We start from the raw sequence: 26,473 nt of genomic DNA on the forward strand, positions 1-26,473 counted from the left end.
TGTGTGTGTGTGTGTGTGTGTGTGTGTGTGTGTGTGTGTGTTTCTCATTCACTTAAATCAGTGTTGCTTGCATGTGCATGGGTAAGAAGCTATTTACTGGAGCAAGGACAACTTTTCAGTGGTTACATCATGGAAGAAAAGAATGCTTCTTCCCTCAACAACTCCTGGTTACCAGTTGTCAGTAAGGAATAGAGCTTCCTGAGTTCATCCCGTCTATAATGAACTGTTGATGGAACTAATCTTGTACAAATGGATAGCCATATCTTCAGCGAGTTCATGGCTATGTCTTTGTTGTCCATTTCTGTACCCTATGGCACTTACCTTCTTTCTGCCCCTTCTTCTGTGATGTTCACTGAACCTTGGAGGGGTTGGTATAGCTGTCCCATTTAGGGATGAGTATGCTGCCATCACTTAGTCTCAGAGATATGCCTGCCTCTGTCTCTGGTTCCTGAGTAATGGGATTAAAGGTATGTGCCATCAGACCTGGCTTAATTTTTTATTCAGTTGGACTTTAATTGAAGTCCTAAGAATAACCTTCAGTCACTAAATTAATCTCTATTTGTTCTTTGTTTTAATCTTACCTTTATGACATTAGGGGTTAACTCTAAATATGAAAAAGGAAAAATAGAAAAATAATTTCTAAGAGTATTGGTCAAGGTATTATTTTGAGTCCTTTTGGGATATTGTTTTCCTCTGTTTATTCTCTTTCAATATTTGCTATATACTATTTGTGGTTTTACATTTTCCCTTAAAAATAGTAAGAATTTCCTCTTTTGAGATAACTTTTGTAACCACTGCTTTTGGCTATGTAATATTTGATTTATCCAGTCCCATATTGTTAGACACTTAGATTGTGTTTGATGAATATTTTTAAATCATCATCATCATCAGTTCTAGGCAATCAGGGCTACATAGTGAGACCTTGTCTCAAAAAAAAAAAAAAACCCAAACTAAACCAAAACAACCACTTTTTGTAGAGCTAGATTTATGTCCTCTTAGTGACTTTGTGAGCCAGGTGAAATTATCACAAGCTACAGGGGCTCTAGAGCAGAGCATGTCTCAGCCTTTGGTTTACTGCTCAAATAGCAATATAGTCATATTCTTTTGTTGGAAAAAACTTTGCTGGAGTCAGCTAACAATGAAGGTTCAGTTTCCTCCTTCCCCTCCTCTTCTTTCTCCTCCTCTTCCTCTTCTTCCTCCTCTTCTTTCTCCTCTTCCTCCTCCCTTACCTTGCTGCAGCAATACTTCCTCTGTGCAGGTTAATGTTTTGCAGGGTTTTTTGTGTAAGACTGTGGTGTTTTGAGGATTCTCTAGTCAAGTGCTCTACTACTGAACTGTATCCCACCATACTTGAGGAGTCTTAGTTCTTTTGTCTAAAGCCATGGTCAAATAAGTTCTTAGTATATCACCCAAGTATTATCATCTACTTGCTAAATTGCTCTCAATTTCCATGTCTTGTTTGTCTGTATAAATCTGAACTCTTCTAGCTATAAATACCAAGACAAAATTTGCCAATGTGTAATATCTATTAATAATTATTAGCAGGAATTATCTACATGCATTCTGATCACATACTTAAACTCTATCACTGCATCACTCTAGCAGAGAGAAACAAAAGCAGAAACCAAAGCCAATTCACTTATATAATCAGTATTCTGACATTTTCTGTAGAGTGATATAAATAAAATCCATAAACATTTTTATTTACAACATCAAAAGTAGGAGAAAAAGTACATATAGTATCAAATAAATAATTCAAGAGTCATTCAGTGTTAAACTTAGAATATACTCAGCTATATAGACTCAGTTGCTGAAACTGTAACAGTATCTGACTAGGGCCACCATGATTTCTACCACAGCCTCCTATCTTTAATTGCCCAGAAATTAATTAGGGGCATGGTTCAGATTATCATAGACATCCACAAAGCAGACTAAGATGTAGATAAATAGTCCCTTAACTCCACTGCAGAGATACCTTGCCATTTCTGTTTCCAAGTCTACATTACAAGTCAAATAAATAGCAAGGTGCAGGAGCATTCTCTCATCCTTCACAACAGCTTTTTTTCCCATTATATTTAGTGATTGTGACTCTTCTCATCTCCCTTGAAAATTTAGAATCAAAACAGTGGGAATGATAATGGAATATAATTGAGACTATCATAGTTAAATGATATTTACGAAACTCCATTGCATATTGCTATACGAGGCATTGCGGAAAGCAAGTTAATGAATGACGTACAAACAAAAACAGTCACAGTCATACACACAAACAAGACATGGAAATCAAGGGCAATTTAGCAAGTAGATTATAATACTTGGGTGATATACTAAGAACTTATTTGACCATGGCTTTAGACAAAAGAACTAAGACTCCTCAAGTATGGTGGGATACAGTTCAGTAGTAGAGCACTTGACTAGAGAATCCTCAAAACAACAGAACCCCAAAGCCATGATCATATCTCGTTTCTAAGAAGATTATTACCATCTCAAAAGTTTGTATGAGAAGGACATGATGACACACACCTATATCCCACCACTCAGGTTACTGAAACAGATTACAAGTTGTAGGCCAGCCTGAACCAGAAAAGAAGACTCTGACTGAGCTGGTGAGAAGCTTCATTGGTATAAAGGCACTTGCCACCAAACCCAACAACCTGCAATCTCCGGGATCCACATAGTGAAAGGAGAGAACCAATTCCCATAAATTGTCCTCCCATACACATCCACACACATCCATCTCTCTCCTTCCCTCCTTTTTCTCCCTCCCTCCCTTCTTCCTTCCTCCTCCCTCTCCCTCTCCTTTTTCACTTCCTCCCTTAATCCCTCCTTCTGTATATAAGTAAGTAAATTTGAATCAAAAATGAAAGTCTTTCTCTGTCGAAAACTCACTACCTCTCTTTTCACCAGCCCTGGTGATGGACATTCCTTCCCTCTGAGGTCTATGAATGAGTTGCAGAACCCGCTGCTAGCAAATGAGGAACCCTGGGAAGACAATGAGGATGACAGTAGAGGTGAGTAGGCTCAGAAGAAAGCCTTTTCTCTGTGTGTGACAGACTCAGTACTACATGATCCATGTTAATAAAACCAATTTAGCATGCTGTGAGTAAAAAAAAATCCATAGAGAATGTATAAGCGTAACAATCTCATAAGTTGGCTAGAAAGATTAGCAGCAACAGTGAGGTCCAGGTTCAATGAGAGCTCTTTCATCAGTATATATGGTAGAGAGTGATCACAAAAGTCACTGAACATCAGTCTCTGCCCTGAACATACATGTGCTAACACAGGCATACACATCTGTACACACATGCACTCTCACAATGCATACATGTATACACAAATGAATGCACATTATATACACAGACAAAAAAGGAACCATTAGATGGGAGTTTAAGCAGTTCAATCCCAGCTTTCTTAGACTATGACTTACAACTATACAAATAAATCAGGAAACACAATAAACTGTCTTCCCAGATATCAGTCACAGTGTTTTGCTGGAATGCAAAGCTTTACTTCCATCAGTGGACACAGTGTATCTTTCTCTACCCTCTTTCATTAATATTGTCTCAGTTTCCTTTAAAACTTTATACACTTTTAGAATGACTTAAATACACTACAAAATAAAAGGTATGCAGGCGAGGCAAACTTGAGCATGCCTGTAAGAAGGACAACGGAAAAACGTAAACAGAGAGACATTCTGCATCTCCTGTCATGCACACCACCATATTCTTTGTCTCTGCCCATTGCTCTGCCCACTACTGTGTCTTCCACCCTTGCAAATGTTTGGATACCAGCCATCAGAGAGTAAATTTTTAAAAATATTGAAATAAAGCAGTAGCTGGAAGCAGTTTTTAAGTAGGAAATTTTAACCTGGGGTAAATGAAGCTGAATGAGGACATGAAAGTCCTTGAAGACAGGGTGAGATGCAGAAAAGAAGCTTTTCTAGATGTCCACACAATTACATTATCCAGGCCTGGCTTCTCTACCTGAAAGCACTATGCTTAAAAGAAAGCATGTTTTAGAGATGAAAAACAACAAATCAGCCCCAAGCTTATAATTACAAAAGATAATTCTTGCCCACTCAAAAAATTTTTAACACACAAAAAAATACCTTTTATTCCCTCTGCGGACTATTAGAAGCTGGCTGTGTTTTGTGTGTCATCTTCCTGCTATTAGTCTTTCTGAACAGACATTAACTTTCGGCAATCTCGGATGATGGGAATTCTTATTTTGGCATTGACTCTTTCCAGTAGAAATGAAAAGCATATCTAATTTCAAAGTTCCTTGAAATAATTCCACAATTAAAAAAAAGTTATATGTGAGCCTTATGTTGTCAAGCAAAACACCTTAAGGATTGACATAATGCCACACCACATAGAAAGTACTTTGGAGGGGATAGGGAGATGGCTGAGTTAGTAAACTCTTTTCTATATAAGCGTATGGATGTAGGTGTGCTTGCCATAGCCTTGTGTGGAAGTCAGAAGATGACTTTGTGGAGTTGGTTCCCTGTCCGCTTTTACATGAGTTCCAGCACTGAGATCTCTCTCACCCATGACAGCAGCCTCAAATTCTAGTCTTTTTCAAAAAAAATCAATCATAGGTTTTATAACATAATTTCATATTTTATAAAATGTTTATATTCTCCATTCTTTGACTTTAGAAATTATATTATATAGTCACTAATATTTTAGAGTTAATGAAAGTGAAAATGGGAGATTAACTCATCCAATATCACATAACATGTATCAGGTAGTGCTTGGAATCAAATGAAGGTATCCTGATTCTAAATCCTGAGATTTTTGCAGTATGATGGCATGTCTGTCTTTTGGATGAAAAAATATGTGCTAGTGTTACCACTTACTTCCATCTTGTTATCTGAAGCATTCATCTGCTTCCAAAGTCATCAAATACATCATGGACCACAAGTCTCATTTAGCTCTGTCCAGTCCACTATGCCATCTTACATAAATGAGATTTTAGCCCATTCTTGTGCCTAACAGCTTTCTTATACAATGGTGCTTTTTTTAAACCTAGCTTCTCAAGCCGTACTGCTGGTTCAGTTGACTGCATTGCCCTCAGGCAAGCATATCATCTGTGTGTATGTGGACATATACAAACTCCTCGTGGATTTTTTCATTAATTCCTTGATGATTTCCTTTTTTATTTTTCTCTTTTGTTTCTCTGTGTAACCCTGGTTGTCCTTAAACTCACTCTGAATACAAGGCTGGCATCTAATTCACAGATATCTATCTGCCTGCCTCTGCCTCCAGAGTCCTGGGATTTAAGGCATGTGCCACCACTACCTAGCAATTCTTTAATAATTTCACACAATGTATTTTGAGCATACTCACACCCCCCCCGTTCCATAACTGCCCTCTCCACCCTCCTCGCACTTCCTACCTAATTTTGAATTCATGTTCTTTTCAAAATTAAATTTCCAAGAAAAGTGCTATAAGTTAAAATTACATGCAATGCATGTTTATTTATTTCCATTTCCTTTAGAAATCATGTCAGGATTAACTTCTCTTTTTTTCTTTTTTTAATTGGATATTTTATGTATTTACATATCCCCTTTCCCAGTTTCCCCCCGGAAACCCCCTATCCCATCCCCCTCCCCCTGCTTCTATGAGTGTACTCCCCTACCCACCCACCCACTCCTGCCTCCCTGCCCTTGCATTCGCCTACACTGGGGCATCAAGCCTTCACAGGACCAAGGGTCTCTCCTCCCATTGATGCCAGACTAGGCCATCCTCTGCTATATATGCAGCTGGAGCCATGGGTTCCTCCATGTGTACTCTTTGGTTGGTGGTTTAGTCCCTGGGACTGTTAATTTCTAATAATATAATATTTACTATACATTATGTATTTATTAATAGCATAATGTGAAATACTCTAAATCCATATAAAATGATCAAATGTGGCAACAGCAACTTGGTAAGTGAAACTGTGATGCCAAAGCCAGGCATCTTCTTTGAAATCCCTCCCTAATTTAATGCAGGGAACTATGAGGTTAAAAAAACCACATTTATAAAATCAAAGCATTTAAAGAGGTTTCTCTGGAGAGGCTTTTTAAAATAAAGTATTTAATTAATGCACAAATACACAGAAGATGCACAAATGAGTATGCACATCTGTGTAATTTTCTGTGGAGATTAAACAGGCATCTTTTAAAAAGATTTTTGAGAGACTTGGAGTTGCATTTTAGCTTTTTGAGGAAGTGATCCAGAAATGTCTGTTACATTATTGCTTTTTCTCATTAAAAAATTGCCAAGAGCTTACATTAAAAAATTAGAGATGCCAATAAAAGTTTTTATATTAATCTATTCCAAATGGAACCATTTCCTTCACATTAGATGGATGGCATCTACAGCCCTGCCTTTTGTAACTGTCATGAATAATAAAGTGGGCATGACTGTCAAAGAGATGCTGAAATGCAAACTACTGTAAGCTGACACCTACCTACATGTAAAAACGATATTTAAAAAATTTTGTGGCTTTCTCAGGGGAAGTAAGTCTAGCCTCTTATTATTTTCTGATAGAAATGATTTCTTAATATGTTTTATCTTCATGGCTCTGGTGCGTTACTGGATGTTCTTTGTTCTTTTTTTCCCAGTGAGTAACAAAGCCTGTGCCATTTTCTAACAATAGCCTTTTTCAAATGAGTAGCTGAACACTTTGATCATGAATGTTTATTGGAGATGCAGCATCTATAGAAATTCAGGGAAGGTAGTTACAGTCGATATTCTGTAGATAGTGAACTTAACAGAGGTGTTGACAAAGACTTCATCAGCCGAGGAATGGTTACTTCCAAATGTGTTAGTTTTCTGCTTTCTGCTGCTGTAAGAAAATATCTGAGATAATCATCTTCTAAAGAGAACAGGTTTATTGGAGGCTCTACTCCACGATCAGTTGGTCCTATTGCTTTAGACCGCTAACAAGCACATTAATAGTGATGACTGTTTGTCATTGAAAAAAAATCACTCCCTTCATAGCCTTGAAGCAAAAATAAAGAGTAAGGGACTGGGATCCACATACTCTCTCAAAGGTATACCCTAACCCAGTAAGCTAAAATTTCCTAATAGGCCGCAGTTCTGTAAGATTTTGACACCTCCAAATAGTGCCACCCTATGGACTAAGCCCTTTAGCACGTGAGCCTTTAGGGGACATTAAAGATTCAAAGTATTCAAACTAGCACAAGAGAATAAATCACTTATTTCTTTTATTTTTACTTATTTTTTATTGTAAAATATGAAGTATACAGCAGTATGTTTTTACATTCATACATACATGCAGTGAAGTGGTGGTTATAACATACATTGTCTCAGACACTGTTGGACTGCATATCTTAGTAGTCCCCATGCTGACCTTCCAATATCCAGATTTCTCTATAATGGCCCCTCTGTATACTTTGGCCTATACCTCTTTATCCCATCTCACCTTCTGCTACCTCAGGTAACACTCTGCTATTCTGTTGGCTGCCATTTGACTCCTTTAAAAATGTCTCTGTATCTGAGTGATCATGGAATGTTGTTTTTATGTGTCTGCCTTAATGTCATCCACTTTAGCTCATTGTGTTCTAAGTGGGAGAGCCCAGAATAATGATACCTGGGTCATATGGTCACATGTAGTTCCATTTTGAATTTTCAAAGAAACCTCCACAACAGTTATAGCATTTGCATTTCCAGCAACAATGTACAAAGGTGACATTTTTCTACATTCTACCAATAGTTTTTATTTTTGACATTTTTGTGGATCTGGAGATGAAATATAGGGCCATGAGCATTCTACCACTAAAGTATCCACAGCCATTCTAACAGATATGAGGTGGCATCTCATGGCACTTTTGATTTTCACGTTCATGGCCATTAAGGGTGTTAACACTTCTTTACAGATTCAGTAACCATCTCCATGTTGTCTTTGGGACTATTTGTATAGTTTAATCATTTTAAATTCAGTTCTTTGTTGGGTTTTGCCACTAGTCTGAATTCCTTAATACCATTTACTTATTGAATACTTGTCAGACACATATTTTCTCCTGTTCTACATGTTGCTTTTTCATTTTATTGTTATTTATTTGCTATGAAAAGGCTTTTTAGTTTGCTAAACTTCTATTTGTTTATTTATTCATTTATTTATTGTTTGCCTGTTTGTTTCTGATATATTAAAAAGCACTTTAAGACATTTCTACAGTAGCTTTGTGATAGTTTTGTAATTCTAGATGTATTGATGACACCCTTGTTTAAAATAATTTATAGTGCATACTTAGATTTCCTTTTGGGCTCTTTCTTTTTTTGTTCCATTGTTCTATGTGTCTGCATTTATGCTAATTCTATTCTGTGTTTTATTATCATAGGTTTGTTATACAATTTAAGGTGCAGTAGTATGGTGCTGTCAACTTTGTTTATCTTTATTGAGATGCTTTGGGCTATTTACCATCATTTGTAGTTCTTTATAATGTTTTTATTTATAAAAAAATTTCCACTGAAATTTTGATCCATATTGTGTTGGATATATAAGTTGATATGTTGACCATATTGATTCTTCCAATCTGTGGACACAAGATATATTTCCATTTATTTGTCTCCTCTACAATTTCTTATGTCATTGTTCTCTTAAGTTACAGAATATTTGTCTTTTATTTTCTCAGTTAAGCTTATGCTATCTCTCTGTTGAGCTCTGACACTTTAGAGAATGAGGAGAGACAGGCAAAATGAAACTGTCCTCTTTTCCTTGGGTTGCTTCTTTCACTGGATGGCTACAGCTTTTTATTGGACTCATGAGTTCTTTCCGAGTTATTTTAATGTATGGATAAATTCAAAACTTTTGCTCTTTGTGGTAGAAAAGAAGGCCAAGATCTCTTACTCTTCCATCTAGTTAATATCACCTGGAAATAATTCTTGTATCAGCACCCATTGATTGGCTAATGATATTACCTGCCCTAGAGATGTTCTTAGAAATATTTTGTTTGAAAGAAATCAGAATTCAACCTACTTGTTAGGAAAATTTACTCTTAAGATCTTACAAAAAGGTTTCTCTTCACACTGATGCAAATAAGCAACTCCAAGAGACCTATGGTTCTCATGTTGTGGTGCTCTCACAGAGAAGTCTAAACTCAACTGTAGAGAGTATATGATTGATCAACCAACATCTTCCTTAATCTCAGCCTCTAAGGTTTCTATCATAGGTACGTATTTGCCAGAGGCAGGTCACCTAAGTCCTGGGTGGCCCTGAATCTGTGAGGTTTCTTCAGAGCCTAGGCATAAGTCTCAAGTTGTTCTAGAGCTTATAGGAACTCCCAGGTTCCTACTTTCTATGCTAAATCTAAATGAATAATAATTTGGCCTTTCAATTGAATCCTTTACCTAGACCCTCAAATTGAAGTCTTCAAAAACAGATTTCAAAGAACTCAGTTGGTGGTTATCCATTCAGCACTGAACTGAGTTTAATTTTGAAAATGCTATTATTTGCTAATTGCAATTATGTGGCTTGTATCCATTAAGCTTAGTTCCTTTATTTCCTAGTAAATAAGGTAAATTCAGTTCGCTAGGACTTCTCACACAGCTCTTCCATTGTAGTGTTCAAGAATACAGTGCTTCCATTGTAGTGTTCTAGAATACGTAAAGAGCTCTGGGTCAAGGGACAGGGTAATTCCATATGGCTTCTTCTGAACACTAATCAGTGATAAGAAAAACATTTACAAAGAATCCAGCACTAAAAGACCCAACTTTTCCTTAAGTAATCAAAACTGCTTTTAACTCCAACTAACAATGCTAGAAATTAAACTTTAATTTCTTTTGATAACTTTTAATTGTTTTATGTCCTCAGGGAAATTTTTATCAAGTTAAAAAAGAGTCTATAATATGAAACAAAAAAATTGCTTGAATTTGCAAATATAACTTTCTGGTATTAATAATAATACTTGGATAAATCAGTTTTCTGCCTTTCAATTGTTGAACAGTTATCCAGAAAAAGTATTGATTTTTGTCCCAAGTATATGACGTGTTTTACATATAGACTCTTGGGAACAAGTCAACAAAGTCCCGAATGGTCTTGAACCTATCTAGTTTGCACATACTTTCTTTATGGTATATCCATCAGTATTGACCAAAGTAGAGCATGTTTCTGACTTGTTTTTAATCTTTTGATTTCTACTGCCATGAAAAGTCACCTGTTGGGAAAAATAACAGAAGAAAATATACTAGCATGTATTGAGAGTGTCCTGAAATTGGCACCGTGGATTCATAATGTCACTAAACACTATAGTCTTTGAACTCAAGGGTTTTGCAGTGTTTGGGTGAGGTAAAATACATTCATGAAAAGCTTCCAAACAAAGCACAATACAGAGTATTATTGACTAAATGAACAGATTGTTAGATTGGCTCAGCAGGTAAATTGGCATCTAATTGGATAAACCCTTAGACTATAGACCAAAATCTTTATTCTGTCAGCGGTCGAGAACTACTGAAAGTTTTTGATCAGGGGAGTTATGTGAGGAAAGTGTTTTCTTCAGAAAATGATGAAGTGATACTACTAAGAAAGTATACTGTCATCATGTAGCAAAGATTGCTCTAAACCCTGGACCTTCCTAAGATGACTGGTGAGAGCCCTTCTCTTCCTCAGAACTCAAATGCTCCAAGTTCATCCTGTATACAAGGGCTCGAGTTTGGAGACAAGAGGCTTTTCAATCAAGAGCTGTGTTCCTTGGAAGATGTCTCTCTGGTGAAATTATGTTCAATCATCTTCCAGGCAGAGACAGCCATTGACTCTCACTTGAGGAAAACATTACTTCCTCACTTCCCTGTTCAGGTCTAACAGAACCTATATGGTCATGACTGTAGATCTTTAAACATCACCATAGAAGATGAGGTTTAAAGTTGAATTTTTAAAAAAAAAATCATAAAATCCATGCTCTCTTCCTTAAGAAAAATCTACTTCTTCAGAAGCTATTTAATATGTGGACTCAGTGGGGGAGCTAGTGAAGCGTCCTTAGACTTGCTTAATTTTTTATTTTTTGGCTAGAGTTTCAACATGGGAATTCAAGACACATTAAATAATTATGTATTGACTAAATTGTTATTAACTAAATGAACAGAATAGTAAGATTTGTGCTATAAAATTTAAAGATAAGTGGAATTTCCTATGGATGACCTGATCAGATAAGGCTTCATGATGTAAATAGAATTCAAACTGTCTAACAAGGGAAAGAAGAAAACAGCCTAATACTAACACCTTGGAAATTAGTCTTCACAGGAGTCATATCCTTATTACATAGACATTTGGGATGTTTAGGTAAGTAGGTATTTTCCAACAGGCTATTTTCTTTCTTATTTTTACATACAAGAGGCATTGTGATTCTAGGATAGGATGTCTGTATAGTTGACCAGAATACTACAGAAAAAGGAAAATGAAGGCGAAACTACTATTCCTTCCATTTATTTAAAAGATAAGACACTTTTCAAAATCTGCTTAAAATTACAGGTATTACAATCTAATATTTGTTCTCAGCATGGCGAAGAATGCTTACAATGCCAACACTCTGGAAGCTGAGACAGGAAGATTATAAGTTTGAGACTAACCAGAGCTACATGATAAAACCCTATCTTAAATACACACACACACACACACACTGATTAATGAGCCACATGTTATTGACTAAATGAGCAGAATAATAAGATTTGTGCTATAAAAATTAAGATAAAGGTGATTTCCTATGGGTCACTTGACCAGGTAAGACTTCATGATGTAAATAGAATTCAAACTGTCTAACAGGGGCAAGAAGAAAACAGCTTAATTCCAGTAAAGAATTTGGCAATTGAGTACTAGGTGAGAACTCTCCTGTTATATGCCAGGTGATTTATAGACTCTATAACATTTAATAATCATGATCATGTCTATGAGTTGTAAATATTCAGTGAAAGTGCAGTTCAGATGAATTCAGTGTCACACAGCAGAGCAATGGACCCTGTCCCCAAACCCAAACTCTTAATTACTTCACCACTCAGTACCTCTCCTTTTCCCATCTCCTTTTCAGTTTACATGCTTTAGGGCGCCAATTAAAAGAAAATACTTTTTAGTTCCTGTGCCTCATTTACCAGAAATAGAAGGAAGAAGAAATATGAGTAAACTTCTATCCTGGGAAACAATTCTCAGTCCCTAGTTTGAGCACGTGACTTTTGGAAACACCCCTCCTCTCTGTACCTCAGTTTCAGTTCCATTGTCCCCAGGCTATCTATCTTCAGCTCTGCATCCAGCTGATCTTAAGGAGTCAGAAGTTAAGCTGAATAACCCAACCTGATGGTTTTTTGCCAAATAGTTTGTCTCCTTCTTTGAAAGAACGCTATTATGTACTAAAGGCTGTGGTAAACTTCCAATGTTAAGAGAGCTTCCTCATTCTGGGACAAAAATCTCTTTGTGTATTTTCACCTTGGCAGCTCTAGTAGCATCTTGAGCAGTGACTTCTAACCAACACCTTATTATGTTTCCTATTTTCCCTTTCTCAGAGGTAGAAATAAATATATTGATTAAAGGGGGGAAGAGGACTAATGACCGTTGTAAGGAAGACGGAAGATGCACGACAAGGGAAATGTTATAAAAATGACATATAGGTAATAGGTAAAGTCATAATGGAGGCAACATGGTAGAGGATTTGGTAGGTTTTATAAAATAGAAAATAGTTTTTATTAATATTCTAGCTTTCTCTTAGTATTGATATAATTAAAGATAAATTTTAGAAAGATCATTGAAACACCAGTATACAGAATGAATTGGAATTTTGAAATAAGAAATGAGAAGAGTAATAGAAAACTCCATATATGTCATAATAGCTTCATGGCAGGCAATAACTATAAAAATGGAAAAAAGGAATCAAGGCTAAAAACCTTTTCTAGAGCTAGGAATAGTCCACTAATTAGAGCAGTGCTTCTCAACCTTCCTAATGCTGTGATCCTTTAATACAGTTCCTCATGTTGTGGTGACCCCCAACCATAAAATTATTTTCATTGCTCCTTCATAACTGTAATTTTGCTACTGTTATTAATTGTAATATAAATATAGGATATGTGATATCAGGGGTCACAACTCACAGGTTGAAAACGCCTGGACTAGTGAGATATGGGAGTCATTGGTCGTAGATATGGCAGTTCAACAAATGTACACCAGAGGAAGAAAATAAAACTAAAACAAGGAACTAAAGTGCATTGAAATGCATCTCTGTGGACATGGAAATTGTGAAAGAAAAAGTAGAGGGCCAAGATTAGAATATCAGAAAACAAAGTTCAAGGGGGGACTACCCAACAATACTGAGTGCCCATTGTACAGATGAAAAGCTTGAAGCTAGGGGGAAGGGGGAAGTGACTTGAAGTGAGTAATGGGTCTTAAAGCAATCATGACTCAAGTTCTTGGATTCTCCATATTGCACTCTTTTCTCTACTCTATTTATGAGAACTAGTGTCTAAACACACACACACAGAGACACACCCACACACAGAGTCACACACAGTCACACTCACACACACAGAGTTGCTTCATAGAATATCAAGAATCCATGTGCTAACCTAGATTTTAAAGGAAAGGAGGAAATAGATCTTAAATAGCACAAGAAATCCAGAGCTAAGCCAGCATACAGTAAGACTGGATTGACATGCTTTCGATTGGTAGGGAAATCACTACTGCATAAGCAGCAAGAGCAGCACCATGGAGGAAGTGCTGTAGATAGACCACAGGAGGCATTGTATTGACTCTGGAAGCCTGCTCTTTGTCTTCTATAATGCAGAACACAGTTCTTGGAAGTTTCTGCCGGGTTTTTTTTTTTTTTTTCAATTCATTCCTCACCTATGCAGTTTTAGCTTAATCTCACCCTGGGAAGGAAGCCATGAAGGAAATTGAAAATCAGGTTTTTCATCTGAAGCATCAGTGCTCACAAGAGCATAGTTTTAATTTAAATCATTGTTTGGTGGGAGTGTTGTGCCAAATCAAAGCGCAAGTCACTCTGGGAAAAAGTAAAAGAAACCCACTTAGCAAAATCCTAAAGATCAACTTCTCAAAGATTTAGTGCCAAACACACCTAAAAATGTATCAAGACAGCCAACTGTCAGCTAGTAATGAGCATTGAAAGAGTCTGTTAGCATTGCTTCTCAGGAGCAAAAAGGCCAAGGACATTTATTGCACTTAAAAATTCCCATTCCTGCTATTGATTGCTGTCTCAGAATGTTTGTGACATACGTTTGAGCACTTGCTACCTATTTTTCCCTCATTTTACAAATGAGCTCCTCTCCAGCCCTCAGTGAAGACGGGACTGCTCTATCTGATTGCGGTTCTGACTTAACAGTACCCTGAATACCCTGAAGCTAGCTAGGCATGGCAGTACTTACCTGGTAGAGCAGCACATGGAAACTTGATGCAGGTTGGGCTGCAAATTCACAGCAAAGGCAGAGAGAGACAGAGAGAGACAGAGATTGAAGGAGGGAAATAGGGAGAAAATGGGATTCTAGAGAAAACAAAATCTTGCTGAAGTCAGGTCTGAAGCCTGATTAACTCAGTAGCATAAATTTGCCAGCCTGCCATGGCAAAAGTAGGCCACCCTGGCACCCTGGCTCTTTAGCCTCGGACTTCAGAGTTCTCACAATTTTGGGAGCACTTTGAATGGTACATTGATTTCATAAAACAAAATTTACTACATGTAGGGGATGTTCACTGTGGACATTTGTATCTCAATTGGCAACTACATTAGTATGCTGAGAGTGAGAAGAAAGTGCTTATCCGTACATTAAACAAAGTAATCCAGAATGCTATTTCCCACTTCCAAAAAGCTAGAGGTCAGAAACAAAACATTTGTACCATAAATGATGTCTCTTATTAATCCTAAAACCTCTTATTTTCTAGATACCTCATTCCCTTTCAGAAACACACCAACACCTAAAATACTATAATAGCTGTCTCAATTATGTCCATTGGAATAACAGTGAGATAGGGTAATTTTGTGGATAACAAGACCCAAAACATTCCATTAAAGACAGATGGTGTTGAGCTGTTAGCACAGCTGTTTAAGTCAAATACCAGCCAGTATTATCGACCACATTATGCTGATAAATAAAATAATCTTAGTTTTTAATACAGCAGACCTACTGCTCTTGGCACAGAAATGCCTCTGTGTATCAAGGTTTCCTGTTAGAACACCAGTCTTTGAAGCTCTATAGATGTTGGCGTTGAACAGAAAGACAAAAATGTTACTGACCAAATATCCACCCATATAAGACAGACAGAGAGACATTTGATTACCATTATGGTCCATTTTCTGTTAAAATGAAAAGTTATCAGAGGTTATGTACTTTATGAAATAGTTTATGTGTCTTGCAGTTATGGTGGCTGAAAGATTGAAATGATATAGTGACAGTATCTCAGCACAACATCCGCACAGAGACACACACACAGAGATACACAGATACAGGCACACACACTCAGAGACACGTAGATACACACATAGAGAGATACACACAGACACACACACACACACATACATACACATACACCTATATTATGACTTGGTGCATCATGAAAAAGAGAAATGGCTGCTGCAGAAAAGGCCAAACACTGAGAGCAGCTTTGCTTTATAACAATCTCCTCATACAAGAATTATACTTAAATAAGTACTACAGTGTGGCCTTCTGACGCTAGAACTCCCATTGACTGACCCCATTTCTGAAAGTTTCTACCACTTAGTGCTACCACACTGGGGAACAAGCATCACAAACCTCCGAGGGACACACTGAGTGCATAGCGCTCACGTGTACTTTTCAATCTTACAGATTATCCAGAAGGCTCGTCATCACTTGCTGTGGAGTCAGAAACGTAGCAGTTTTCACATTTTCTGTGTCGCCAACAGGTGAGTATTAAGGAGGCACATTCAGTGCCACCTGGACTAAGAAGCAGTCTTTAGAGCAGAACTAGAAGAGAAGAATGTTCTCATTCTGGTGAGCAAGGTGTTAAATTCTTCACTCTCGTTGCACACAGAAGGAGAAGCTCTATGCATAATTTCCCTGTGCAATGTACTGAGAAAGATGCCTTTATTCCTGACAAACTCACATGTACTTCACTTGTGCTAAAAGACCCCAGGGGATCCAAAAACAGCCAAATATCCCGTTCAGGTTATTTACTTTCATACTGTGAATTATAAACCTTGTCACAGTGCATTCCAGGTCTCTGAAATGATACAGATTACAAATAAGTTCTTTTTGCCTGACTTCATTATGTCTGCCAATAATCTACTGTTACTCACTAACAGGCAAAGAGCAGCCTCCCTATACTCCAACACTCCTAACATGCTACTAATTTGTTATCAGTGGCAGGCAGCTTTTTGCACAGGATTCTCCTTGACCTGTTGAAAAGCCAAACAACCTTCTCTTTGCAACACTTACAAGTAAATAAGACCAGTGCGATTCCATATTAAAAGGAAACTTTTAGTTATAGAAATATCATGGCACTCAAAGCTCTGAGCTAGTAACATGCCACTTCTTTTCCCATGAAAAGGCTAACAGTTACTCAGAAGCCTCTCAGTCTGTGGGTTCTCCTGTCTTTAGTCATTTCCCTTCTGCTATGGACTGAATAGTATAGTACGGGTACTATACAAGACCCTGTACATGCCAACTAGTTTGCTAAGTAATTCCATCAGCCCTGCAAGGTGATTGTTACAATTCATATTTTCTTATAAGAAAACTGAAATACAGCAAAACCATTTAACTGAGGTTACACGGCTGTCAAACAGCTAACCTAAAACTCTAACCCAGGGCTATATGGCATCCAGTCATGCCACATCCCTAGTAATGCTGCATTTAAAGGCCTGATGGGCTCTTGGCTATGCAGCTTCACTTATAATGAAAGGTTAAAATACAGAACAGTTAGGTCTGTTTTCTTACTTAAAGCCTTGATGAAATGTTTGAAATTTTAATAAAAGAACTTGTAATATATATATTTCCGTTATCTAGGATGCTTCTTCTCTATTTTAGCATGTGTCTAACATAGTCTGAAATGCTGGTAATTTGTTTGATTTTTTGATGAAAAAAAGTGTTAGTAGAGGGTAACATGTAAGCACACATAGTATAGAAATTCTTGGGACTTTCAATGTGCTAACAAGTTTGTGACTCACTAGGCAGTAGTTGTTGTCACCCTTTGAATTTATTTGACTATCATATCATTTCTTGTCATCTATTCAAGTCATGGAACCTTGCTCTTGTGGCAGTACCTGTTAGAATTTTTAATATGCTAGGGGATATTGTGAATCCCCCAAAGTGGAGTAAGATATTTCTCACACTTATATGACCATGCAATTCTCCCTAACCTTTCATAAATATCCTGAATGAATATTCAACCATGAAATACATTGCTTCTGCTTCCCCATGGAAGCATAACTGCCATTAAGGATACCTTTTCTAGGGAACACTATCCAAATAAGTTAGGCGATTGCTTTTATAGGAACAACAAAGTCATGTTCTGATAATAATTACAGTTTCAGAGAACAATGGGAGAAATATTTTAAAACTTGTCAAGAAGCTGGGTATAGGGGTGTATACCTTTAATCCAGGCACTTGGAAAGCTAAGACAGGTATATCTCTGAGTTTTATCTCTGTTATACATAATGAATTCCAGGACACACAGGGCTATGAAGACTTTAAGATATGTATAGATAGCAACTACAGTGATATTTGTAAAATATCCAAACTGAACTCAACCTAAATATCTATCCATAGACTAGTTGAATACTTTATATATGTCCAAACTTATAGTTCTGTATATATTTTTCTTTATTTTAGTTTGAAGAGGGTTTTTTTTAATTAAAGAAAAATAAGGACAAAGATAATACTCATGTTTGCAAGTTAGAATTAACAAACACTGGTGATGAAGAGGTGTCTCAGTAGTTAAGAGCACTGACTTCTGTTCCAGAGAACCCAGTTTCAGTTCCCAGGAATCACATAGTGGCTTATAATCAACTCTTACTCCATTTCCAGGAGATCTGGCCTCTATTTACACTATATGCACATGGGGCAAGACATACCTGCAGGAAACACACATACACATGCCTAAAATAAAAATCAATTCTTGAAAATAACATAACATGAAATTTTTATTTTGTTTTAATTTTTATAATTAAAACATTTACATAATCATTACACAAAGACTCACTGATTCTACATACTATTTCCTTCAAACTGAAACCATTTGCAAAATATACAGCATACAAAACTTAACATCTTTAATTATTTCTTGCAAATCATTAAGGAAAGAAAAATACAACAGTTAAAGATGAGCAACAGATATAACAATACAATCGATAAAATTAATAAATAAGTTAGAAAATTATTCAATCTTGCTGTAAAAAAAAGAGTTAACATAATGTAATTATCAGTTTTGTGTGCTAAATCAGCCAGGCTTTATGAATTATGTAGCATCTAATGTTGGTAAAGACACAGTGAGACAAGTAGTCTTTTTTTTTTTTTTTTTTTTGGCTGTTAGAGACAGGGTTTCTCTGTGTAGCCCTGGCTGTCCTGGAACTCACTCTGTAGACCAGGCTGGCCTCGAACTCAGAAATCCACCTGCCTCTGCTTCCCAAGTACTGAGATTAAAGGTGTGTACAACCACTGCCCGGGGAGACAAGTATTCATAATCATTGCAGACATGTTTAAATTCATATAACATCCATTTGTGTGAAGGCAAGTTGGTGACATATATAAAAGCCTTGACATGTTTATAATATTTTATCTGGTAACTAACTGCATTTTAGGAATGTATTTAAGTGTGTGTGTGTGTTGTAGACTGAATCTAACTTTAAAGTTTTATCCATTTTTTCATTATGAGGAATAAGGTTATGAATGCTGTACTTGAAAAGAAATCAATTGGAACCATTTTCATAGAACAGAATCCAGAAGCAAAATTACTAATTTCCTTTTTTTAAGTTTGTTTGTTTGTTTGTTTGGGGTTGGGGCTTATGCATGCCACAGCAAAGAGGTGGGTGTTAGAGGACAACTGGCAGGAGCTGGTTTTCTCCTTTTACCATTGTGGGTTCCGGGAGTTGAACTCAGGTCCTTGGGCTCAGCAGAAAGTGCCTTTACCTTCAGAGCCATATTTTTTTCTTTTTTTCAACATATGTTCATAACATGACTTTAATGGTTACAAATTATCATCAAGTAGGTGTCACTTTGGTTGTTCACCTCACCTGCAAATCTCTGCCTTTCATCCTCAGGAACCGCCATCTCCCATGAGGCTTACAGACTTCAATATTGAGAACCACTCTAATCCTCAAGCTAAGTCACCGCTTTGGATTGATAGCTTCACAGTTTGGGTGTTCCATCACACACTTGTTGTGCAAATCTTTCAGGACTTTGCAAATTTACTTTGCTGAATGAACTCAGTTTGGAAACAATTGCTTCAAGCCGGTTTTTCTTTTTTATCCTCCTCCAATCCATGAAAGCCTAAGTGTAAAATATATATCTTTATATTTGTCTAGTCTGGGAAGCAGGAATTCAGAAGATTGCCTTGGAGTCTAATTCCCCTCACAAAAGGCTATTAATCATGTCTCACTGCAGGGTCTTTCTGCTATTGAGGGGAGTCAGCATGTATTTGCGGCTTATGTTCATGGGCATATATAAACACATGTGTGTGCAATATATCGATATAGAATTCTGCCAAATATCAAGGTTTAAAAAACTGAGGCTTGTATTTGATCATGCTTGTCACCTAAACAGCAGTTTAAATATTTGATAAGCTCTGAACAAACCCTATATCATGTATCTGAAGTTTAAGATCAAATAGACTGTGACCAAGGTCCTGTTGAGAATTTAACAAGGCAAAAACCTGTCCTGTCACAGAAGTTTCTGAAAGCACCACAACTAATACAGAGGAACGGATCAGACTTCCACTTTAGTAAGTAACAGTTAATATTTTAAGACAAGGCATGATAGTGCATGCCTATCTTCCCAGCTCCTAGGAGGCAGAGAGGACGGAGATCACTGCAAGGCCAGCCTGGTTGGTCTCCATGTGAGTTCCAGCCCAGCTTGTGTTACATAAGGAAACCTTGTCTTAAAAAAAAAAAAAACAATGAACAAAAAGGAATTACTTTCTTAAAAACTTTTAATGCTAGGCTGTGGTCAAAGTCTCCATTTTATTCAGTTCTCTGGTATATAGCTTTGTTTTAGCCTTTGTAAATTACTTTTATAATGGTAGAAAGATTCTAAGCCTAAGCATATGAACCATCCATTTTGTAAAACGGATTTAAGGATGCTTTTCAGGTATAATTAAACTTCTGTTGAAGAAGATAAAGTTTCAGATATGACACTAGCCTGAGGATTAGCTAAAGGTCTGTGTTTTCACAGCAGGAGTTAATGTACAGAGTTAACTGAACAGTGATATTCCAGTCCTCCTTTTTAAAGCTTCAGTGGCAGCTCAGCCATTAAGAGAGTTTACATCCATTTCCCCACTTATTTATAACCAGCCTTCCTTTCAGTCCTAGTGCCTGGATCAATGAGATGGACACTAATGCTGCTTCTTTATAATAATAGTACCTAAGAGTATTGATGGGTTTCATTTTTCACCCAGCACTCTAATGCACAGCTGCTGACAATAAAAGCCCCAACTCTTAACAGAGATCAGTGGGAGTTACAGGCATCTCAGTTATCAAGGAATTGAACTCCTTAAGAGATAGTTGGGTTTACTAAATTATTCTCTCTAAAATGTCTCTGAGTGAAAAAGAGTTGCCTGGCACAAACAAATCTGTGTTGGGGTTCCAGTGCAACTAAGAAGGAAAACAATCCAGCTATTGAAAGCAACAACCAAATGGGTCCATTTGGTCCCCCTGGGTCATTTTAATGAAGGTGAGGTATTTAGCATCAAATAAAAAGATTGTAGTCTGCATTTCATTTGAGAGAATACAAGAAATAAATAAATCTATTAGGGCCAGGGCCTAGAGACTGCTTCTAAAACTCACAAATTGAGGAGTAACACAGACTGTGCATGCTGGATTTCATAATAAAAGTTTATACTTTCGCATAGGAAAAACTCTGCCTTTCCATTGCTCCTTCTGAAGCATTTCTCATGTCTAGCTTTTCTTTGGAAGCATATTTAGCCATCCATGTGGCTTTATGGTCCACAAGCCTTGCCTTCTAGTCCTATAAAAATGTACCTTTCTATAAAGGGGTGCAAGCAGCACTTCACAAGAAATCAGCATCAAAGCAACCTTCCCTGACCCTATGTATCATCTTCTGCTAAGGCACAGGCTGCTGCCTGTGCTGTCAAGTCCGGAAAGCATAGGAACTTCTCTGTGGAGTGTATTAGCATTCGGCCCTCATAGACATCATGTCACAAAAGACAATGTTAGTAAACTACAGGGAAGCACTGGAAAGGTAAAGCTCAGGTTAATGCAAGCTGATTGTTCAGTGTCTTAAGACTTATGCTGTCTCAAAAAGGCCAAATAAACCAGGGTTTTCTCTGGGTGCTTGGAGAAAGAAGAAACCCTATTCTTCTTTAAGTATGTTGATCTTATTAGTTTATAGATGATGATAATATCCCTATACATAAATTCTCTGTGTGTCGATTACTATGTATATAGGCATCTAAGTGGTTAGTTATTGATCAAGAAGACAGGTTTGTTTCATAATTAGCACACCCTGACCTCACTCATTTGCTTTCTTTTCCTTGGAACTCTGCCCAGTAACCTCTGTGGGATCTCATCCCCCAATCTTTGGTGCTCTGCTTCCACAGTTGGAAAGTGGAGCTACTTGTTAATATCCCACGGCTAAAAGGTGCTATGTAACTCCCTAGTGCTCTTATGTAGTTTTATTTGCAGGACTAGGATGAAAATTTTAAACATTACAGTATTTCTAAGCAAACACATCTGCTCCATTCTTTTCCTCCATGATCCTAGTACAGAATATTTTCTTGCAGAGCCTAGAATACTTTGTTAATCTTCTTCTATTTGTTGCAACAATGTCCTTGGGAAAAGATAAAATGGAAATTATTTTTCCAAAAAATAAACATAAAGGAGATAAAGTGCCATCCAAAAGCACATAACTATTATTAGAGAGACTTTACTTTCTAGTGCCAGAATAACCATGGAGCAAAGAGAACAGAATCACATTCCAAGAGTCCCTCTTTCTCCAACATCTTGAAGTTTGCAATTTAGACAGCAATTTATTTTCTAATGCAATATGTGCCTCTTCCCCTCACTGAACCTATAAAACATAAGTATTTGCACTAGATAGCATCAGCCATTGCCATAATCTCCTGTGGCACCTAGACGCCCAATCTCAGGGTTTGTTTTTCCAGGGAAAACAATGTGCTTCCTCGTGTTCGTGCCAAATTGCACAAAGTATAGGCATGTATGTTAATGGATATTTAAGCACAGTTCTAGAAGGTATGTTTTAAGAATACTGTGTAGTATGCATTATTGCAATATACACCTGAGATTTAACAAGGCCCCAACTGACAGGAATGTAATAATCATTCATAGTCTAGCTCTTTCAACTCTCATCCCAGATATCAACATGTGTGCACATGGACATGAATGTACACCCTTCTTTTAAGGCAGATTGCTAGGTCATTAGAACAAATGTTTCACAGGGATGATTCTGTTCTCTCCTTTTTAATGAAGTCCAAATCACAGGAAATGAAGAACATTTCATTTATCTGTTCTAAAATATCTGCTGTCAGAGTGTCTAAGAGACCCAGTTGGGCTGAAAGACATGTTCTGTGCGGAGGCACAGAGGACATCTAACAAGATCATTAGACCCTAATGCAAGTTCCATGTTCACAGAAAATTCATGCACTCTGTGCAAACAGGACGAAATGGTTGACAGTGTGTGCTACATTTGCATTTCTTTAACCACACCTATAAAATACCCTATTATACTGTAGTCTTTGCATGTGAGCATTATGTAATATAATAAGGAATGGGTGGCTTTTAACTAGCATGCAACCCTTAACTTGTTTACTACTCCAAAAGGGCTAAGGCTTGTCCTGCACAGTATTCAAAATCATTAAATGTGTTCTTTGGAGAAGCCTGGTTAACATCCATCAGCAGAATGAGTTAAAACACACAATGAATTCAATCTATCAGGATGTTCATTTTTGGTAGGGAATGGTTAAAAGAAAAGAACAATAAGATGCATTCAAAGAATAATTGCTTTCAGACTGCTGTCTAAATCAGCAAAGGAACACAGCGGGAAAGAGAGGTCTGGGTCTTAGTAATATATGGAATATATTGGAGAACCAGAAAAGGAAAGACACTGGGGGACTTCAACAGTTAAGCTCAAGTTGCCAATTTGCTATAAATCCCTTTTGCCATCAGTCTGCTTACAATGATACATATATATAGTGTTCTTAAAACGATATGTCTTGCTGCAGAAATACTGGAAAAAGACTGGTCAGCTTTATCTTCCTATCTCCTTTATTAAAACTATATACATAAATTTGTTGTGTCTTTTCTATAGCATAATTTTCAAAAACAATACTGGTAACGGCTAGAGCTTCAAGCCACTCTGATCGCAGGTTCTGTACATCTCATCTCGCAGGAAAACAATCGAGTTTACTCACTCCCGGGTAGCTTGGTAGGGTGGCATATAGATCCCCCTGTAACATCTCATCTTGGGAACACCCCCCTCCTACTCAGTCAGTGTTTTTCTCTTACATGAGTAGAGCTGAGAAATTAATGGTAATGGCTTTTTGATAGAACACTGACCAGGCTAATGGCACTTAATCGTGTTCAGTCTCTGCTCAGCCTCACACGCCTTCTGTCGTTTACTTTGCCATTATAAGTAAAAAAAAAGAAGAAGAAGAAAAAAAGAAAAAGAAAGAGAGAAATAAAAGACTTGCTTTATGCGTCTAAGCATGCTCTCAAGTCTGGTTTGCATTTTCTCATACTGAGAACTGTGTTTATTGGTCTCCAAACGTATATCACCTGGAGAAAGTATGCAATAGTCTGGAGGGAAAACTGTAGTAGCACACTTGCTCCTAAAGCACACATCAAACACTAAGAGGAATATTTGAAAACAGCATCATCAATGAGCATCCTGAAAATGTTCCTTCAGGGCTGACAAGGTAAAGCTTCATTCAGGGCTCACTTGGTAAAATGCCAGAGGAGGAGGACCCGCGTTGAGATGCCTGGCACCCATGTAAAAAGTCAGCTGTAGTGGCGGTGCATGTCTATAATCCCAGCACTGAGAAAGGAGAGACTTCTGTCGGCCAGCCTAAGGGAACCAGTGAGCTCCAACTTCAGTGACATTGTCCTCTGATTTCCACACTCATACAAAAAGAAGAGTTCCATTAATAGATGCATCATTTGCACAAAGTCCTTTACAGAAAGAATGGGAAGCCCTCTCCCCTCCAATTAGCCAACAAAGAAGACAGAAATCATTGAAATGGAGAGCACAGCCAGCTGAAGTTTGGTGACTGCCTGACTAAATGAGAACGAAGAACTGGAACCACTTGGGAAAGGCCCAGCCTGTACGGGTCAGGCTCAACAGAAACCCAGAAATGAGTCTTTTGTTTCAATTTAGTCTTTAAAAATGTAATTACTTTGTTCTAGGTAAAGACCTTAAATATCTTTGCTGAGAATACCATTTGATATATCACAATGCAGCAGCTACAGACAGCTTTAATTTGCATCACAATGTACTAGAAACAAAAGAAAACAAAGTTCTTTGTAGATTACAAAGAAAGACATAAAGGAAGCCTCTAGATGACAATGCTATTTGAGTTAAGGTTGTTACCAAGGAAATTCAAGGCATAGACATTCAAAAAGAAACTGTATAGATTAAATACAGATGTAAGTATATACAGTGCTTTATATAGGAACATGTAAACATCAGCATGCATTTTTTCATGATATAAGCAACAGAATTTTTCAAATCTAATTTTCTCCCCATATGCAGTGACATTGAAAAACTAGTCGGTTTCTCTTTGAATATGAAAATACTCGTTCTGACACAGTAGCATAGTCTGGTGGTTAGATTACCAACTCCAGAGGATCCCGAAATTTAACAAAGACAACAGCACAGCTTAAGCAAACTTTTTTGAAAATATTTGAATATGTTTATGGTTTCGAAAGGAATTTTTTTCATAAATCGTCACTGGACTACTCAAGTCAACTTTACCAACTAGTACAAGCTCTTAGCTCCAGACCATGCCAGTGTTAGCAAGCTCTAAATTAAAAACAGCTGTAGCATATAAAAATTTCAGTGAAGATAAAACACAATTCACTATACAAGGAAAGCATGTTTTGCTGTTCGAACATCACAAAATGTAGATGAGTGACAAATTAGTCAAAATGTCGTTAAATTATACTTAACAATCCACCCTGGTACTTTACATGAAACGCTTTGAACAATTAGCACTTATGGGAGTAATGTGTTTCAGAGAGACGCGATAAAAGCAAACCTGAAGTTGCTTTTGGATCAGAAAGAGTCTGCATGTGGCAGAGCTACAAGAGAGTAGAGTATCCTATAACATATAAAACTATACAGGTAAAACACCAGGCAAATAAGCCAAATTGAAATAGGAAACATCAACATTTTTGACTCCTTTCTGCCAACTATTATTTCCTCTAAATTTGGAAGCTATTTCCTAGCTATATATGTTTTTCAAGAGACTTTGTGCACCAGGGTGGAGTGAGGGTTATGGGGAGGGGCTTCCCTCTCATATGTGCAGGGGAGAGGGTGGGGGAGGAACTGTGTAAGGGGGACTAGGGGGCAGCATTTGTGGTGTTAATAAATAAATAATGAATTTTTATTACTGTTTTATTACCGTTTGAGTGGTAGTGCTGGCACATGCTTTTAATACCATCATTCAGGAGGCAGAGGCAGGTGGATCTCTGAGTTTGAGGCCACCCAAGTCCAGGACAGCCAGGGCTACACAGAAAAACTCTGTCTCAAAAAAATAAATAAATAAATTCATAACAGTTTTAAGGCAAGCTTGGGTTGTTCACGCCCGTAATCTCAGGTTAAGCAAGGGAGTGCAAGTACAAGGCATGGCTGAGCTACAGAGTAAATCCAAAGCTAGCTCTATAATCTAAGGAGATATCTCAAGAAGAAATATAAAGAAATGTATGCTTAAAGAGCTAGGGGTACAGTGCAGCTGTAGAATGAAAGATGCCCTAAGGTTAATCTCCAGTAGAGGAGCAGAGCCAAGTGGCAGATGAGTACAGTTGACTACAGTTGACTACAGTTCTTGCTGGTTTAGTGATTCCAGCCTATAATTCGAGCACTCTAGAGGCTGAGGCAAGTAGAACGCCAGCTCAAGGCCAGCCTGGGCTACTTGGAGCGACTCTATGTCCAAAAACTTTTAGAATTCTGGGAGGAAAAGGTTGCTACCAAGCCTGACACCCCCCAAAAAAAACCCCTCACTTTCTAAAGTTTTCTTCTGACCTCAATATTTTTAAATGTGTGCATGAGAGAGAGAGAGAGAGAGAGAGAGAGAGAGAGAGAGAGAGAGAGAGAGA

General features: G+C 37.4%; 1 protein-coding gene across 1 annotated transcript in view; it reads left to right on the forward strand.

The window, feature by feature from the left end:
- The window catches only part of Zdhhc15 (zinc finger DHHC-type containing 15), a 126,089-nt gene extending 102,642 nt beyond the window's left edge, over nt 1-23,447 (forward strand). Inside the window, exons 10-12 of the mRNA XM_028771423.1 lie at nt 2,908-3,011; nt 15,801-15,877; nt 19,229-23,447. Of these exons, the coding sequence (XP_028627256.1) occupies nt 2,908-3,011; nt 15,801-15,847 (151 nt within the window). The 3' untranslated portion in view covers nt 15,848-15,877; nt 19,229-23,447. The remainder of the gene's footprint in view (nt 1-2,907; nt 3,012-15,800; nt 15,878-19,228) is intronic.
- Nucleotides 23,448-26,473: the final 3,026 nt, after the last annotated feature.

Source organism: Grammomys surdaster, unplaced genomic scaffold, assembly GCF_004785775.1.
Source record: "Grammomys surdaster isolate TR1022 unplaced genomic scaffold, NIH_TR_1.0 207, whole genome shotgun sequence".
Lineage (NCBI taxonomy): Eukaryota > Metazoa > Chordata > Mammalia > Rodentia > Muridae > Grammomys > Grammomys surdaster.